An 18,986-nucleotide genomic window follows, 5' to 3' on the forward strand; every position below is an offset into this window, starting at 1 on the left:
AAGGTTTCTTCGCCTTTTTTTTTTGTCAAAGGTGTTTGGAATAAATACCCAAAAGGTTACCAAGCGGTACTTACATCATTGTGGGAATAACTCTCAAGGAGAGTTACGCAATGCAAATACATAAGAAAGTGAGGAACAAACATGCTCACTCAAATAACAAGCTGAAACATCCCAGCTAAACCATGATGCAAAACCCTAAAGGTTATACAAAGGCCCCTAAAAACCCCAAAAATTAGCAGAAATAAACCAAGCGACTTCTAAGCGATTTTAATCATCTTTTACAAATGGCGCTTCCAAAAATACAACACAACCGACTCTGTCAGGGCTGCACACTGTGGGCTTTCAAGGACGCTTAGCATCAGCCACACCAACTGGGGTCAAACTGGCAGATCTGAGAACCTGGGGAGAAAAGGAAGACCTTTGAAGATTCCACAACAACCAACAGCTAGCATAGCTGAGAATGGAAAAGGAAGGAGACGATGGGGTGGTAGTGGAAGCAGCGGTCTTTACAACGATAGCAACGGCGAGGCACAGCGGCGGAGATGAGGCGGAGATGGGGCGGAGGTGGCGGAGAAGATTGCAGGAGTAGTGGTGAGCTAGATCTGATAGCTACGAGTGAGGAGGGGAGGCGGTGGTAGGAGCTCGTCACAAGGGCGGCAGGGGTTACAGTGGATGGAGAAAATGGTCACGGTGGTGGCAGGTAATGGTGGCCTCGCCGCCGGAGGTGGGGAACGGTGGACGGCGTTGGTAGCAGCAGATGGCGTGTTGGAAGTAGAAGAAGGAAAACAGAGATGAAAGGAAGAACAAAACCCACTTATTTGGGTAGAAAATCAACCTAAAGTGGAAGAAAATCCACCTTAAAGTGGAAGAAGACCCACCTATTGTGGGAGGGAACATCTACAAAGCAGAAGAAAGATCTCCCTAGAGGAGAAGGAACCCCCCAATGGGGGAGGAGACCCCCAAAGGGGGGTGGCGGCTGCTCACGGTTCTTGTGCCCTAGCAGAGAAATCCCCACCTATAGTCAAGGCTAGAGAGTCTTGAGAGTAACCTTCGCCTTTTTTATAATGCTATATGTTAAAGGGTTTTTTTGTCAAACTATATGTTTAAGGGTTATGAAACCATAGCTTGATTTTCGGCCTAACCATGGTAGCCCAAATTGAACTGCACCTCTTCCTTTCTTGCAGCAAAAAATCTACATTTGGGCTTAGGTGCCATCAATGTTGCATTTATCATGAAAAAGTATACTATTACCGGTGCATTTATTATAACACAATGCTGTTAAAAAAAAGAAAGTACTTGCAGCCTACGGAGACTACCAGTAGCACAAGAGACTTGGCTCGAAGGAGGGACAATGCGAGGTGGAAACCACCAGCCCCAAGCTTCATCAAAATTAATACAGACGCGAGCTGGATCAAGGATCAACCGCGTGCTACCACAGCTTTTATTGCCAGGGATTGTATGGGACAAGTGCTCACAGGCGGTGCCTCTGAATTGTATGCTATCTCCCCCTGGTGGTTGAAGCGGAAGCTTTGAGAGAGGCCATGGTCATGGCTTCTAACTTCAATTGGCAATTTGTCCTCTTGGAAGCTGATTGTCTGGAATTGATTGAAACCTGCAAGAGAAAAAGGAAAATAGGTGAGATTCAAATCATCATTGAGGACATCCATCACTTGGCAACCAATTTCCTCTCTTGCGATTTCACGTGGGTTCCAAGGGAGTCCAATCAAGCAGCTCACACCATAGCACAACTCCATCTCCAGCGAACACTCCTAGTTAACTAGGCTCATAACCCTCCGAGTGCCTTGGCCAGAATCCTTCGTAGGGACATGGAGCACAATCATCGTCGAGCAGAAGGAAAGGATCGAGTCTTTCCGTTTGATCCAGGTGGTTAAGGTCATTGGCTCCCTAGGATGTTCCGCTCCTGGATTGGATCTTGGGCAGATGGGGTAGAATTAGGAACGTGGGCTCTCCAGTGGGTCTCTTTATTGTATCTTAGGCCCTTTTGCTTTCAGTTTTTATAGACCCACTTTCCTTGTACTGCCCCGCCCTACCCATTTGGGCTTTGATTAATAAATCTTAGTCCATTGACAAAAAAAAAAGATGTGAAACAAATATTAAAAGGTCCAATTATAAACACTGATCCAAACGCAAAGCAGCAGCCACACAGAGGCAACCGCCTACTTTAAATCGTTGACTTGAGAGGCAGTCTTTAAGGTTCACAGTTCACACGCACGCATGATGGAAATAGTAGAACCTCATTCATTTTTCCTCGTCGGTCGTCACCTTTTCTTCCTCCAACCTCATTCATTGATTCCAAATCCAGCTAGCTGCACATTACAAGACAAACACAAAACAGAAATCACAACCAATTGCATGCACCTGTTTCAGCAAGTAGTAGTAGTAGTAGTATTGTTTTGACTTTTATTTTGAGTCTTCACTTGCATCAATTCAATCAACCATCACAATCATTGAACCTTCAAAAACGCAGTAATCACAACACAAACCTTGTCTCAATTTTTCCACTCTTCATTATCTTCTTTCTTTCTTTCTTTGTTTCCTATGTGCAAGACCAAAATGGCGATCAACGCCACAAGTCCCACCTCAACCCCACGAACACCATCAACAACATCATCAACCGCACGTGCAAGTGCAACCTCCCTCACATTCTCCGACCAAAACCCCTCCACCTCCTACGCCTCCACCTCCGCCTCCACCGGCTACCGTCTCTCCTCCTCCAACTCCATCTCCACCAGCAGCCGCAACTCCCTCCCCACTCTCCGCGAAACCCTCCCGGAAAATCCCCACATCTACGACTTCTCCGAGATCCGCGCCGCCACCAACAACTTCCTCTCCAAACGCCACTCCTCCTCCACCCCTTGCTGGCGCTGCACGCTCCGCGGCGCCGACGTCATCGTCTTCCAACGCAAGCTCCGCCGCAAGATCAACGACCTCCGTAGCCTCCTATCCATCATCTGCCGCTGCCACCATGTTAACATCGTGAAGCTTCTCGGCGCGTCGATCTCCGGTGACCATGTCTACCTCGTTTACGACTTCGTCGCCGGTGGTAACCTCGCCGATTGCCTCCGTAACGCGAGGAACGCGAACTTCACCGTGCTTTCTACCTGGATGTCGAGAATGCAGGTTGCGACGGATCTCGCTCACGCGCTTGATTACGTGCACAATAAGAACGGTGTGAGCATCGATTTCGTCCATAACCATATCAAGAGCAGCGCAATCATCGTTACCGAGCCTGATTTCAACGCTAGGGTTTGCCATTTCGGCGCCGCGCAGCTATGCGGCGAGGTAGAGAACCAATTCGCCACCGCCGGTGAGAAATTGGGGGAGATCGTGGAGGAATCGCCGCCGGCGAGGCGGTCCGGGAGGCCTGAGGTACAGTTCTCGGGGGTGAGGGGGTATATGTCGCCGGAGTATCAAACCACCGGCGTGGCGACGCAGGAGTCTGACGTGTACGCGTTTGGGGTGGTGTTGCTGGAGCTTCTCTCCGGGGAGGAGCCGTTGAAGTTCCGGTTTGATGAGAAGACGCGTGATTTTGTGAGGATATCGGTGGTTGAGACGGCGAGGGTGGCGGTTGATGGCGGCGGCGGTGGCGGCGTGAGGAGGTGGGTGGATAGGAGGTTGAAGGATTCGTTTCCGATTGATATTGCGGATAAGTTGACACGTGTAGCGTTGGATTGTGTACACGTGGAGGCAGATAAGAGGCCGAACATGAGTAGAGTGGCTGATAAGGTTTCCACTCTTTATTTAAAGTCGAAGAATTGGTCTGAGAGTATTAAGATGCCTGATATGTCTGTTTCACTGGTTCCACGATGAGTTCTATTTCATCATCATGGTGATTTTTTTCTTCTTCAATTTGTTTTTCCAACTTGACATTGTAAGAGAAGAAATACAGAGATAGTAACATTGATGATTTGATTGAATCACAAGTTGTGGAATATGTATATTTTATAAGCAGCATTGTGAATGGTAAGATACTAAGATAGATACAATTTTTATATTTGGAATTTATTCGGGCCTTCTAGCTTTGTTTTATGGATCAAAGGGCATTCTAGCTTTGAGATACATAAAATATGTTACTATAGAACGAACTATCCATTCCATCACTTTCAGTTTTGAAATTCAAAGGTGGAATATGTTGGAAGGCACTAAGATGAACTTAACTATTCACATGTTCTTTGACCAAAAATAAAAAACTACTCCTTTGTGCACGGGCTGGAGTATTCTTGATTGAATAATAGCAATCTTCTCAATACTTTAACGAAACATCCATCACTTTCAGTTTTGAAGAACCAACCAATCCTATCTTCTTTATTTTCCCTCGCCCCCAAGTGTGATGCAGTCAAATTTGAAATTGATATTTGTTTTGGGGTCCTGATCGGTTGGATAGGTAAGTTGGTCATCAAGGACTAACAACAATTATCAGCTCAACCATCTCCATCACAAACACCAGAGCCAAGTGACTACTATTTTGGGAGCCCCAAGGGTTGAGAACGACATACCAAATAAAATTGAGGAGCTGCGGTCGTCGGACGAGTTTGGTTGTCACCTTTGACCATTTTTCTATGCTAAACCTGATATACTCATATGAGCACAACCATCAGATCATGGCAGAGTTGTAGAGATCCAACAGGCAATAAGTCGTCCAGAGCCAATCAGGAAAGCGACCTCGCTTTGGGACTCACACAACCTCCCCTATAAATACTAGATTCATCAACTTCAGAAAGTAAGTTCTCTAGTTTTCCTCTTTGTGTTTCTTCACCATCACCATTTCCATTACTGACTTAAGCATTGGACTGGGCCTTTTGCTCTTCTTTGGGCCCCTGTTGTGCCTTCATTCAGTGTTGGGGTGTTCGCGGATTGGATTGGATCGGTTTTGAGGAGAAAAATCATCCGATCCGATCTCATCGGTTTTATGATTTTGTCATCCAATAGATTTTTTACTAAATTCAAATCCGAACCAATCCGATCCAATCTATAGCGGTTTGGATTGGATTGGATTGTTCGGTTTTTGTTTCACTTTTTTATACTTTGAAATTGTGTTGTATAAATTTTAAAAATATATAATATATGATAAATAGTATTAAATACAATGATACATAATTTATAACATTAATATAACATTCATAAATTATAACATAGTCAACATATTTTAAAATTATGATTATAATTGTTTACTTTGATGCATGTATATAGTAAACTTTGATGCATGTGTGATATAATCAATATATATACAATAAATATATACTATGTAAGTGTAAATGGAATGATATATGTATAACTAAAAGTATACATATTTGTGAATGTTCGGTTTGGATTGGATTGGTTCGGTTTTGGAAATCAAATCCGAAATCCGATCCGATCCAATAAATAATTTCGGTTTTTTCAATTTTCAGTCCGTTCGGTTTTCGGTTTGATTGGATTTCAGTTTTTTTGGATCGGTTTGTCGGTTTTGTTTGGATTGGTTCGGTTATGAACACCCCTAATTCAGTGGACCAAGTTTAGCTTAAACCCTAGTTAATAGTTAAACAAAATATAAAGTTATAGAAACAATACAAATATAAAGTTAATGGTTAAATATGTTTTTAGTCCTAAAATATAGAAAGGTGAACCTACATTAGTTTGAAAATAAATTATCATTGTTTGTTCCTCAAAGTTTTTTATTTGAAATAAGTCTTTATGACGTTACATTGCTCTACATATCCTAATTTTTTTACATTCATCCACCCATGAGGTAATCCTAGTCGAATGTAGTTGTCCATTGAGATTTTGGGCATCAATTTTAGTCTAGACAAACTTTTGTTCATTAGTTCTGTAACACCCCACTTTTCGTTATTAGGTTATTTATTATTTTATCTTAATTATTATTATGCTATATGGTAATTTGATGAATTATGTGATTATAATTTAAATCTCATGTGATATAGAATAAGATTTAGATAAATAAGTTTGTTAGGTTTTTGTGTGAGTAATTGAGAGTGGGGCCCATTAGTATGACTATTTAAGGGATATGAGTGAATTAGAAAGAGAGAAATCAGAATTTGAGAATTGGAGAAGTTAGCAGAGGAGAAGAAAAGAAGCGTGAAAGAGAGAAGGGGAGAAAAGAGAAGAAAAAACCTAGAATTTGATCTTCAAGAGGTAAGGGTTTGAATTTATCTTGTATAATTGTAGAATAACAGAGGTTGAGTTTAACATGAAGGAACCCTCATCTTTTTTGAAAATTCAGAACTGAGAGACTGTGTTGAGTGTTAACATGTGGTGAGAAAAATTGATTTTGAGCGAAATTGAGGTTTCGGGGAAAATTGGGTTCTGTTATGTTTTGCCCGCAGATACCCTAACAGTCTGTGTTGTAGAGAGCATAACTCTCTCTACAGAATTCCAAATTGAGTGAAACCAATTTTGTATGAAAGCTAACTCATAGGGCTATCTTGGGTAATATTTTCATAATTTTTCGATTGCTGGTTCAATACCAGAATCATTTGCAAGTTTATTCTGTTTCTGCCCGCAGACACCCTAGCAGCCTGTGTTATAGAGAGCATAACTCTCTCTACAGAATTCCGAATTGAGTGAAACCAATTTTGTATGAAAGCTAACTCATAGGGCTATATTGGGTAATATTATCATAATTTTTAGATTGCTGGTTCAATACCAGAATTATCTGCAAGTTCACTCTGTTTCTGCTCGCAGAAACCCTAACAGCCTGTGCTGTAGAGACCATAACTCTCTCTACAGAATTCCAAATTAGGTGAAACCAATTTTATATGAAAGCTAACGTATAAGGATATGTTTGGTAAAATTTTCATAATTTTTGGACTGCTCATTTAGTACCAGGATTATATGCAAGTTTGCTATGTTTCTGCTTATTTCTGAGATTGATTCTGAAACTGATTCTAGTAATTGATATGAGACATTTGATGATTTTGTGTTGCTATTTTGTCAGTGGAATAGTGAATGATTTGATAATTGTATTGAAGTGTTATTTTGTGCAATTTTGGTGTGATTTCCGTTATGGAATTTGGTGAGAAAATATGTTATATATTTGGGGCTGGAGTGGTCTCAAAATTGCATGTTTTAATTTATGAGTTTTTGCACGAAATACACTTCATTTAGTCAAGAGGCAACGTGTCGGTTTTCATCGGAAAACTGAGGTTTGTCCCAGAACTGGCGTGGTTCTGGAAGTCTGGAGTGGACTTCATTGGTGGTTAACTGTCTGGAGTGGACGCGGTGATACCGCTAAGGTTAACAATTGGTACCACATGCATACATTAGAGTCTCACACACTAAGTTTCACGTTTTCAGTGGTTTTATGTGTTTGGTGATTTGTTGGTGAATTGTTTTGCTGTTGTGGTAAAGTCGAATTATTATTCTTCTTTAAGCTTATAATTTTTCGAAACATTAATAAGAATTGTGAAACTGTCTTGAGAGAAAATATTATAATCACTCAGATTTTAAAGTAAAGGTGAAGAGTTTATAAAGCAGGATCTGAATTGTTTACTTGCTCTTTGTTATGTTATATTTTATACAATGTAAGTTCTTACCCTTCTGTTGGAATGATGTTCTATGCGACATCGCTCAGGTACAGGAGGTAGAGATGTGGCTCATGAGGAGTAGCTTCGGAGAGTCTTAGCTTATGTTATTATTATTATTATTATAAAATAAGTGTCTTGCTCTGTAATGTAACACTGGTTAGATATTTTACGTTACTTTTACATTTATGTTGAGAGGATTTTATAATCTCTTCTTATGGAAGTTGTTGAATAATTTTCTAAATGATGGCGATGTCGTACTGTTGACGGCCGAAGTGCTTATGAAATTCAGTTCTGAGTATGATGAATTTTATTGGAATATCATGGAAGATAAACCTATTTAAATAAGTGATTTTATGCATCTTAGGATTATCTGACTGGTTTAGAAATTTCATTGGCAGGAATAATTCATTCTTTGAAAAGCATATGAACTTATAAATTTTCAAACACAATCAGTGTTAATTTTAATGAGTTTTCGTGAAGAAGTGTAATACTCCCTTTATATGTTTTTAAACTCTGATAAACGTTTTTAAATAAAACAATGGGAAAAAGGGGGTGTTACAAGTTCTACCATTTTTTATTCCCCTTCCTCTTCGCCAAATCTAACACCACATTTGGCACGACTGCCATGACCACCACCTTCTTGTAGTTTCTTCAACTCCACCTCCCCTCCTTCACAAATTGCTAAGTATGGTGAAATGAGGATGTTAAGGTTGCAAGAAAGGTGTTTAATGAAATGTCAAGTCACATGCCACAAATTTTTGAACTAGATTGAACTTTTATTTTTAAGACTCTTTCTTCTTTTATTTACATTGTAAAAATATCTCCATTAACGTTACGCTCAATCAGTTAGAATGTGACACTAATTCATATTTAATAAATAAGAGCACTCAAAGAATTGCATTACACGTGTCTGTTTTTGAGGTCGATCTATAGTTGTCACATTAATGTAAGACATTGCTTAAGATTTTAGGATTTTCGTCACCACTTAACATAGAAAGTTAGAAACTCATGGGTGTGACCAAATAACTATTAATCATTCATAATTAGGTCTGACTAGGGTGGACCATTTATACTTTGATCCATCAGTACACCCAGGGAAAATTTTGACTATTTAAGTCAATATATTCTCCCATCCCCCTATCCTCTCCCTCCTACCACCATTCCGATTAACCAACCACCAGTCCTGCGCCGCAACCGCCATCCCTTCTCCTCCTCCTCCTTCTCCAATTGAACCAGATCTACATAAAAAAACCTAGAGGCTCTTAGGCTTCTTCAAGAATTTCCCCTCAAAAATCTTGATCACCCAATCTTCATCAACGAATTCAACCCCTCCTTCGCCATAATCTTTGTCATGTTGGTCTTTGCTCTTTTCCTCATGGGCCTGTTCTCCATCTACATCTGTCAGTGTGCCGATTCGAACACTAACAACGTCCTGCCCATCACCCACGCACGCTCTCGGAGGTTGTGTGTCATGATTGGAGGTGGAGCTTTGGCCGTAATGTTCCAGGCACGACAGGATTGGTGGCATGACGAGCATGAAGCCCAAACGACGTTGATATAGTCTTGTAACAGTGGAGATTACGATGATGACAAAAATAGGGCTTTGATTTGTTGGATCTGAACGGGATTTCATGGAGATTTGTGTTTGTTGCAAGGTTTGATTTGAGGTGGGTACAATTTGGTGGTGAGGAAGGGTTCTTGAAGGGTGTAGGTTGAATGAGGCAATAGAACGAGGCATGGTTGGGGTGGTTATGGAGGTCTTGATGATGGAGGTTGGTGGTTGAACGATGGCAATTCACATGGAAGGATAGAAGAGTTTACCACTTTACAATTTTACCCTTTTAATTTTGAGTCAATCTTAACCGTCTAATTAAAGAATATTTCAAGATTCTAAAATACAATTATGTTTAATCATGATGCACATGAAGACCAAAATATAAATGGTGTTCCCCCTAGTGTCACCTTATAATTATATCCAATGGTCATGATTTATTCATATCATTCTCGTAACAACATCATTATCATAGGCTATGTTTGACATGTCATTTCAGCTAGCTTATAGCTTATTTGACTAGTTTAAAGCTTATTTGACTAGCTTAAAAACTCTATAAAAGTGTTAGCTGAATGAGCTTATTTCAGTAGCTTAAAGCTTAAAGCTTATAGCTTATTAAATATATTATCATTTTTATCCTTATTATTTTATTAAAATTCCACCTTTATCCTTATATGTTTTTTTACTAAATCTATTTACTTATCAGTTATCACATTTGTCTCATATGCACACCGTTCCCGCACACAAATAATTACTACTTTGGAATAAAATACATAATTTTATATTACAAATTACAAATTATTTGTTTTATTCTATTTAATTTAATAAAAAATAGAAAATTAAATAAGTAAAAATTATATTATATTTTTAAGATGATAAATAACTTGAGTGAAATTAAAATATTTATAATAATTTTAATATCAATATCATATAGGTATTAATGTGAAAATAAAGTAATGTTAAATATAAAAAGAATTATACAAGTATGTCCTTTTATGTCATTTTACAATTCCAGCTCGTTCAACAGCTAGTTTTACCAAACACTTTTGTTCCAATTACGTAGTTTTTCAGCTTTCAGCTAGCTTATCAGTTAGGCGTGTCAAACATAGTCATAGAATAAATTCTCAATCACAAAATCAATTATGAGAGAAATAAGTGAAAACCAACTTTAAAAAATAGGAATGGATCCAAACCCCAAACAGCAGCCACACAGGGGGAGGCAGCCTACTTTAAATCGTTGACTTTGAGAGGCAGTCTTTATCGTTCACATGCATTGATGGAACCTCGTTTATTTTCCTCGTCGGTCGTCACCTTTTCTTCTTCCAACCTCATTCATTCATTGATTGGAAATCCAGCTAGCTGCACAATACAAACAAAGACAAAACAGAAATCACAACCAATTGCACCTGTTGCAGCAATTGGATACCAATTTCCTTTCTAACAGAAACCATTCACACTTCAGATTGGATAAGCACTAAGTTGAAGTAGTAGTATTGTTTTAACTTTTATTCATGTCTTAAAACCAAAACATTGAGTCTTCACTAGCATCAATTCAATCAACCATCACAATCGTTGAACCTTCAAAAACACAGTAATCAAAACACAAACCTCCTCTCAATTTTTGGTTCTACTCTTCATTTTCTTTGTTTCCTATGTGCAAGACCAAAATGGCGATCAACGCCACATAAAAAACTATTCTTTTGTGCACGGGGTGGAGTATTCTTGGTTGTATATTAGCAATCTTCTCATTATTTTAACGAGACATCTAACAATTTCAGTTTTGAAGAATTGACTTGTTCACAATCTAGTGAGACTAAGCAAAAACCCTATTGGAAGTAATAGTTTTTAGGGCTAAGTCACCTATTTATTATGCAAGTGAACATAGATAATACAATAGTTCATCTTCCCTTTTATAGGAGTCTAACCCTAAACATAGATATGGACCTTGGTGCAAAATGATCCATACAAACATAACCCACCAAAAAGGGGTGGGGTCGCCTAAGATTCAAAAGCACATGACTCGCCAACATGGCACACGAAGCACACTTCTGATCATGCATAGGACTGCTGATTATCTCCATTACAAGATCCGGGAACTGGGATGGAATGCAGTTCCTGAAACACACTTCTGCTTTCTGCATTTCCGATTAGTGCGCAAAATGAAAACCCCATAGTGCACCAAAATAATTTATCACCACATTCATTTTATTGGATTTTTTCCCAACCTCTCCTCATCAGAGTCGCGTGGAAGAGCAAAATCCGGCACCATCTCAATATCATCTGCAGGCTAATAATAGAAATACACAAGCGATTCAGGTTACCAAAACATAATTATGATGAAAATGTCACACACACCATAGACCACTGGCCTACCTGCCATAGTTCCAATAGCTTCCATAACAAAAACCCAACAAGCATAACCAAGAAAAACAGCTTGCCTGCCCATGGTCCACAATGGAGGTATCTGAAATAGCCGAGAAAATCAGCACTCGTAAAATTATCTCAGTTAATCAATACAGGAAGTATGCTCTGAATATTAAACTGACATCAACCTTTGAGTAAAGAGGAAAATTCACAAATAATATGTTAGAATCCTGATTTTATTCAATGATAGAATCCTAGGGAACTAGAGGGAAATACAAGAGAGCTCCTCTCCCTAAACCCCAATCCCAAATGATATACCCAAGGATACATCAGACTCTCACTAACCTTATTTATAATACTCATCCCTCTCAACTGACTAAACTACTAACCCCCTTAACTAACTAAGACAATTGCTAACCAATTTCAAACATGCGGGTACCTATCATAATACTCCAATAAATTCATGTTCCTTCTTCTAAATTATGTTTCAATTTTACATACGAACTCCTATCTCCATAAAAAAGAATTGCCATGACTGGTGCTATCAAATAAAAATCCCAACCAAGTACCAACAACAAGCTTATGTTACTAGCAGATTAAAAAATGTAATCCTCAAGAAATTAACAAAATCACATAGCTAAAACTGAGTGAACAGTGGGTTTTTCATTACAATAATAACTATATGTCAGCATTACAATCAAATTAAGCTCTTATTTTTTAGAGTGTACCGTGAGAGACGTTCTAGTAGATTTTGAGTGGTGCACTTCAAAGCACGGTCATACACAATTTCCGTCCTTTTGGCAACATCATTCCAGTTGTAGAGCTCTGTCACCTGCAGACAATACATAAACAAAAATGGAGCTAGTTTCTCCAATGAATGCAACAGAAAAAGACCATTTGAACAACAAACTCACTCGATTGTGCATGACTTGAGGATCAATATTTGGCAGCATAGATATAGCCTTTTGAACTGCATGCACCATGTCACTGGGATCAGGTTCTGCCAAAACAATCATGTCATCTGGCAAAACCTATGTAGCAAAGAAATGAATCTACATCAAGGCCTCTAACGACAGCGTTCCAGAATTGTTGAAATGGAAAGGAACAAAATTTCATAAATAAAAATCTCAGACAAACTATATTAAAAGATTTTTTTTTCTTGGACTGAATAGGTATGGAAAAAAAATCTGTTGCACATACCTCAGGAACTCCTCCAACACGTGTGCTTACTGTTAACAATCCACAACTAGCAGCCTCTAATATGGCTATACAAAAAGCTTCTGTCAACGAACTGAAACAGTGCAAACAACAGGCATCATAATTGGTGTTGACATTGAGAGCCCCAAAATCTCAAAATAGAAGAAACTTAAGCTTCTAGAACTACTCAACTTCCAGAATTAGAAGCTTGAATTATAAAAAGAGTCCGTTTGGATACAGGCCTATTGGAGCTTATCTACTAGAAAATGCACTAAATAAGCTCCAATAAGTCCTCTTTGGTTTGCATCCAAACAGGTAGAAAGTCATCATTGCAATTCGCAAAGCTGAACACAAGGAGAAATTTATTAATGAAGCTGAACCTATTTAAGAAGATATGCCCAGATATTAGTACCGATCGAACTTGTGCATGTGGTACAGCTCCCAGCATATCAACTCGATCTTGAAGAGAATGTTTTTCTCTCATCTCTTCCAACCGCACACGCTTAGGTCCATCACCTCCAATGATGAAACGAACCTTCAAATGATATGTAACTTAGTTAAGCCTTTGAAAGTGCACAGTTTAAACAATCTAATTGCAATTCATTCCTGTCACACTGCATATTCCTATAGATGCACTATGTAATGGGGCTCTTGTAAAAGAATATCTATACAAGTAATAACAATGACAGTGCCATCTGTCAACAGATATAGAATTTACACCAAAGTGCTGACATATACTAACTTGAGGATTTCAAATTAAGATTAAGTTCAGCAATATGACATTAAGGTTAACCAAAAAGATCACAAAATATGCATTATTTTCATAAAGCTCACCCTACAGCATTTTGTTAAAAGTTTAAATAAGATGCACCTAACATACAAAGGGTTTAAGCAAAAACTTTGAAATGAGATAATCTCTCGTGTATGTTCAAGTTAACTGACAAAAAGCCATAGATAACAAACAACAAATCACAAAATGACCAAAACTATTCTTTTAGCAAAATTGTTGTGTGCCCTTGTAATTTCAACATCATGAAAGTAGGACCAAATTTGTAAGATCCTCATCAGTTTTCTAGAAGGTCATCATGACATAGCCTTCCACATGAAACAAAACCATGTACTATTTCATCAAGTTTGTTCAGGTAATTCTCCAATTATCACCAGAAAGCAATGTGGAAAGAACTCATTAGGGAATGCTGTGGCTTTTCATAAGCTGGAGCAGAAGGTCATTTGTGTACTTATTTATTTATTTAGTGTGATTTTTTTATGAGAGCTTCTCTGAAGTGCCATCAAATAAGTGATGGTAAAGTTCCTAGTAAACTTTTGTAAGTATCTAAAATTACAAAAAAGGTTATTTAATAGATAGCACAAAATTAGGAAAGAATGAAATTAGAGTTGAAGAAAAGGTTTAAGCTCTTTAGATATTGCAGATATTTGAAAGCCAGCTCCAGCTTTGGAAAGCAGCCCTTAGTTTTTTTCTCTCAGAAGCATATATAACGTGTAAAGAGCATCAGAACAAGCGTATAAATCACCAAACAACAATTTGCAACTTTGAGAACAATTATAAAAAGCCAAAATCATTTCCAAAGTCTCTTAATACCTCCATGTCAGACAGAACTCAAGATCCAAATTTCCTAGTTATGCAAGACAAACAATGGTCTCATCAACTCACATTGGGATGTAATCGACATACTTCTGGAATGACTTCAACAAGCAAATCTACTCCCTTCCGATAAACCAATCGACTGATAACAACAATAATAACTTCCGATCTGCTAGGACGATCCACTGCAGGCTTGAACATGGCAGTGTCCACAGCATTAGGCACCATGAAAACCTTCTCAGGGGGCAAACCCGACCGCAACACCGTGTTTTCCTTGCTTGTATGGGAAACACATATGGCTTGACTCACATCTGCCAGAGTAAACTGCAACACCTTGTTCATGTGGATGCTTCCGCCATCAGAAAAACCATACAGCGAGTGATCTGTAAACACAACCTTGTATCCCATGGTTCTCGCATGCATCAGAGCTTCATGACAAAACGTCGAAAAGGCTTGATGCCCGTGCACCACAGTAATCCTTTCTCGAATAAGAATAGTTCTTATAATTGGCAGTAAACCATAGATGGTTGGAAATGTATTCTGCATAACAAACGGCCTCCACGGAACATAATATACTTTGAGACCTCCTGTCATATATCTGACCCCAGATCGATTTCCATAAGCATGAGTTGCAACCACCACCTGAATAGTCATTCCCATTGAATTCCCATCATCAAAACAACCTCAATATAAGTAAGAAACAAAGAGTATAAGTATATTACTCTCCTCACCTATAACTTCCACTTACTAATTAACCCCGTTTGGAAGAGTTTATTTGAGCTTATCTGACAGTATAAGCTCTTATTCCAGTGTTTGGGAGAGCTTATGCTGTTTTGAGCTTATTTTCATAAGTTACTCAGAATAGCTTTTGAAAAAGTACTTATGCTTATATATAGCTTATTTTCAATTTATTTCAATAAATATTTTTAAATAGATTATGAAAACGCTTATGCCATAATCGCGCTTAATTAAGATGTTTTCCCCTTTTTCCCATCTAAAATGAAAATCTAGTAATCTACACAAAATACCCTCATGAATAACTTAAACCCAAATGCTATTATGAAATGGAAGCATTGCCAGAGATATGTAAAAAAATATTCAAGAGAATCACAAAAATTACAACTTTTGGCTGACCTTGTGGCCTAACTTGAGCAAGCACTGTGAGAGATAATAAATGTGATTCTCCACACCACCGAAGTTGGGGTAGAAAAAATCAGACACCATTAAAATTCTATGCTTTTGGGGATCACCCATTATTGTCCCCTCACTCAGGTAGCTGCAGAATAATTGAAAAACAACAAGACAGACAGAGATCATTCAACACGGTGGTCTCGTTGGTGACGCGGTCACGGGCCTTGTAAACGACGCCGTAGGTTCCCGGAGGCGTGAAGTAGCTCGCGGTGAAGGCGATGGGGCTCACACGGTGGTGCTGGGAGAGAGAAGATGCGTTTCCCCAAATTTTTACTTCATGTCAAAACGACAACGTTGGAGTGCCTTGGAATTTTGTTTTATTTTAGTCAAAGTACATTGTCCCCAAATGACAACTTAAGTGAGAGTTTAAGGACATATGTGTTGGGTGATGACTATCCGGTGATCAATCTTTTGAGAGTGCGGTTTATCTTTCCGATGTGAAGAAAAGGTATTTATGTGAGACGAATCATCTACCTCATGATTAGCGCACTGAGTAGTGAATGGATGACCAATGAGTTATTTTTTCATTCACAAAAGTTGAGAATTGAAGTCATGACTACTTAGTTAAACAACGAACCATTTGTTTTTTCTTTAATTGAAGCAAATTTTATGAAGAATGATTGAATTTGTTTTTTAAAAAACTATTTTAAATTTATTTTTTATCCATCCTCTAAATATAGTTGGTATCTATTTCTAGTGATTTTAATTATAGGTGTCCACTAGGGTATACCATTTATAACTGCTAGATTTAAGATTTAAAGAATATTCTTTGTATCAATGGATATGATCGAAAGAGTTATAAAAGGATACAAAAGTAAATAAACTTAATCCCTATCTCCACTCCCACCACCATCTCTTCTTTTCCTTCTGCAACCATTATTTGCACCGCTTTCACCCCACCAACTCCAACATCCCTTTCTTTCTCTATGTTTTGGTCAAGATCTCTTCCGGTGGTGGTGGTGATGTTGTTGGCCCTGATTTAGTTCAGATCTGCATATGATGGTGGTTTTGGTCCCAAAGATAGAATAATCTTGTTGGATCGATGTTGTAGCCCCTCCCGTCGACATCCCCTTTTCCGTCACTGGTTGAATTCATTGGCGTTGCTCCGGCAACGACTGATGACAGTCCCGCACCCTGGAGCTCTCACTACGATTTATCTTCGCTTATAATATCAAAAAGGGAGAAAATAGTGGGTCGTAAAGTTTCGGTGTGGCGTTGACACCATCTCCTCTCTTCCGTCCCCACCGTCGACGCTGCATAGAGAGCAGATTAATCTCCTCCCATAATCGCCCTTCCATTTCCTCCTTCAACCCTTCAAATCCCAACCGGTTTGTGACTCAAGGTGTGGTTGGGAAGAAAACCATAATCGCAACCAAGAACGGGTATGAAACAAGAATCTGCGTTTGAATGACCCCAATAACGACATATCTGAAACAAGAAATTTCGACCTCAACCAAGAACAGATTTGAAACAAAGAAACTTGCGACTTGAAGAGGAACTAGTAATTTCGACCTCAACCAAGAACGGGTATGAAGAATTGAATACAAATCCTATTTAATCTAGTAATTGTGGGTGGATGATGGTTGGATGATGGAGATTGTTAGCAATAGTAATTTCGACCTCAACTAAGAATGGATCTTAAAAATAATTTCCACGTAAAATATGATATTTGTTGATTACGAAATCTATAATAAATTAAAACTGAAAAATTATTTACTTATTTATTAAAAAAATTGGTGAATAATTTATTAATCATTTATAACAACTTTTTAATTAGTCCCTTAAGGATAACTCAAGTAGTATGAGCTGAGGGCATATGAGTTGGGAAGGGGAAAGTCTATGGATCACTGGAGAGTGTAATTTGTATGTCCAATGTAAAAAAACAAATTTTTAATTATAATTTTAATATAATATGTATACTATAATAATAGAAATTTTAAAGGTAAATATAAATTTATAATTATAATAAAATTTATAACATTTTGTAAATTTATTTTAACATTTTAATTTGAGTTACCTCTTGAAATTTTGTATTTAACTTTCTCAATAAACGTTTAAAAGGTTTCACCTATACCTAATGCATACATGTCAAAGAAATATATACACGAAAATTCCACATGAGAAATTATGGAAAGACTTTCACATAAGAGGATCTTATATGAGCTCCTTATATAGTGGAGCTTCATGTAGGTGGCAGCCAAGAGCTAATAGGCATAGCCCATGATGACCCAAATGCTAAGCTACCCTTCATAAGATGTAGACTCTAGCCTATTGGGCCATAAATGCAAAACTCAAATCCTACAACTTGTGTGGGCCATAATACAAGCCCAAAATCTCAATACCAAAGGCCCAAACCTAAACTTAAGTAGGCTATAAATACAAGCATATAAAAATTACAAAGGATATTTGACCAAAAAAAAATTACAAAGGATAGGTTTGTCAATTTTTTCACCAGACGCTAGCCAAGAAGAACCCCATAAGTGATCTTATAGTAAGTGATTTTATTTCTCCTTTTGGAGGGGGGTGGAACCTTCACAAACTTACCAACCTTTTCCCCTTTCCCCTGATCCAAAAAATACTTGACACACCCACAAGCCTTCTAGAAAGCAGTGATGTCTTTTACTGGCCACATACTGCCAGAGGGGACTATTCAGTGAGATCGGGTTACAAGGTTGCACTAGCTAATAAATCTACAACCCCCCCCCCCTTTGAACAACATCTATCACCATATCCATAATGATCTTTGGAAGCACATTTGGAGCAGTAATGTACCACAGAAGGTTAAGCATTTTCTATGGCGGGCTTGCCACAATGCTTTGGCAGTGAAAGGAAACCTATATAGAAGGAGGCTCACCAACTCTTCCTTATGCCCCATCTGCCAGTGTGAGCCAGAAACTACTTAACACATGCTCCTACTCTGCACTTGGACCCGCCCTGTCTGGTTTGGCTCCCCCATGCAGTGGAACACCAACCCTGTTGGGCTCACTACTTTTGACTCCTGGTTCCAGAACAAGATCTCAACACTACTCACAACCTCCTTGGATTTCAACGGGGATTTTTCCCTACTTTGCTGCACTCTTTGGGCCATATGGAAAGGAAGAAACAGAACCATTTTCCAAATGAAAGATCCAAATCCTTTTCTGACACTACAACAGGCATCTCAGCTCAACACCATTGCTAAGTTAGCTTTCCCTGTAAAAGACAAGATGATTAATTCAGGACAAGCGAAGCAAAAAAGAAATACCTTATGGTGTCCGGGGCTCTTGGAACCTTGAAGATCAATGTTGATGCGGCTTTGACTAAGGGCCTTCCCTTCTCCTCAGTTGGGATCGTGATCCGAGATAGTTATGCCTCTATTCTTGCTGGAGACCACAGGCTCATCAGGTCCCCCTCTCCTCTTGCTGCTGAAGCCATAGCTATCCGAGAAGGACTTCTCCTTGCCCATAACCTTGGCTGTCCACAAGTAGTAATTGAATCTGATAACCTTAGCCTCATTGAATCCTGCAGATCAGAAGTCATCCAAAGGGAAATTAGC

At 38.6% G+C, this 18,986-nt stretch overlaps 2 protein-coding genes and 1 long non-coding RNA gene across 3 annotated transcripts; 2 read left to right on the plus strand and 1 right to left on the minus strand.

The window, feature by feature from the left end:
* Nucleotides 1–2,203: 2,203 nt before the first annotated feature.
* On the plus strand, nt 2,204–3,938 carry LOC130749159 (lysM domain receptor-like kinase 3). Its single transcript, XM_057602457.1, has one exon. The coding sequence runs from the start codon at nt 2,560–2,562 to the stop codon at nt 3,829–3,831; it is 1,272 nt and encodes a 423-aa protein (XP_057458440.1). The 5' UTR covers nt 2,204–2,559; the 3' UTR covers nt 3,832–3,938.
* A 1,904-nt stretch (nt 3,939–5,842) lies between these two features.
* Nucleotides 5,843–7,842, plus strand: LOC130748317 (uncharacterized). Its single transcript, XR_009022648.1, has 2 exons — nt 5,843–6,153; nt 7,592–7,842. It is a non-coding gene; the product is annotated as an uncharacterized LOC130748317 (long non-coding RNA).
* Nucleotides 7,843–10,862: 3,020 nt separating this feature from the next.
* LOC130748761 (phosphatidylinositol N-acetylglucosaminyltransferase subunit A) lies at nt 10,863–15,781 on the minus strand. Its single transcript, XM_057602003.1, has 8 exons — nt 15,395–15,781; nt 14,330–14,902; nt 13,038–13,192; nt 12,661–12,751; nt 12,375–12,491; nt 12,189–12,292; nt 11,470–11,560; nt 10,863–11,383 (listed from the first exon to the last, which is right to left on the minus strand). Exons 1-8 carry the CDS (start codon nt 15,575–15,577, stop codon nt 11,297–11,299), a joined length of 1,401 nt encoding a protein of 466 aa, XP_057457986.1. The 5' UTR covers nt 15,578–15,781; the 3' UTR covers nt 10,863–11,296.
* Between the last annotated feature and the right edge of the window lie 3,205 nt (nt 15,782–18,986).

The sequence above is a fragment of the Lotus japonicus genome, chromosome 3, assembly GCF_012489685.1.
Source record: "Lotus japonicus ecotype B-129 chromosome 3, LjGifu_v1.2".
NCBI lineage: Eukaryota > Viridiplantae > Streptophyta > Magnoliopsida > Fabales > Fabaceae > Lotus > Lotus japonicus.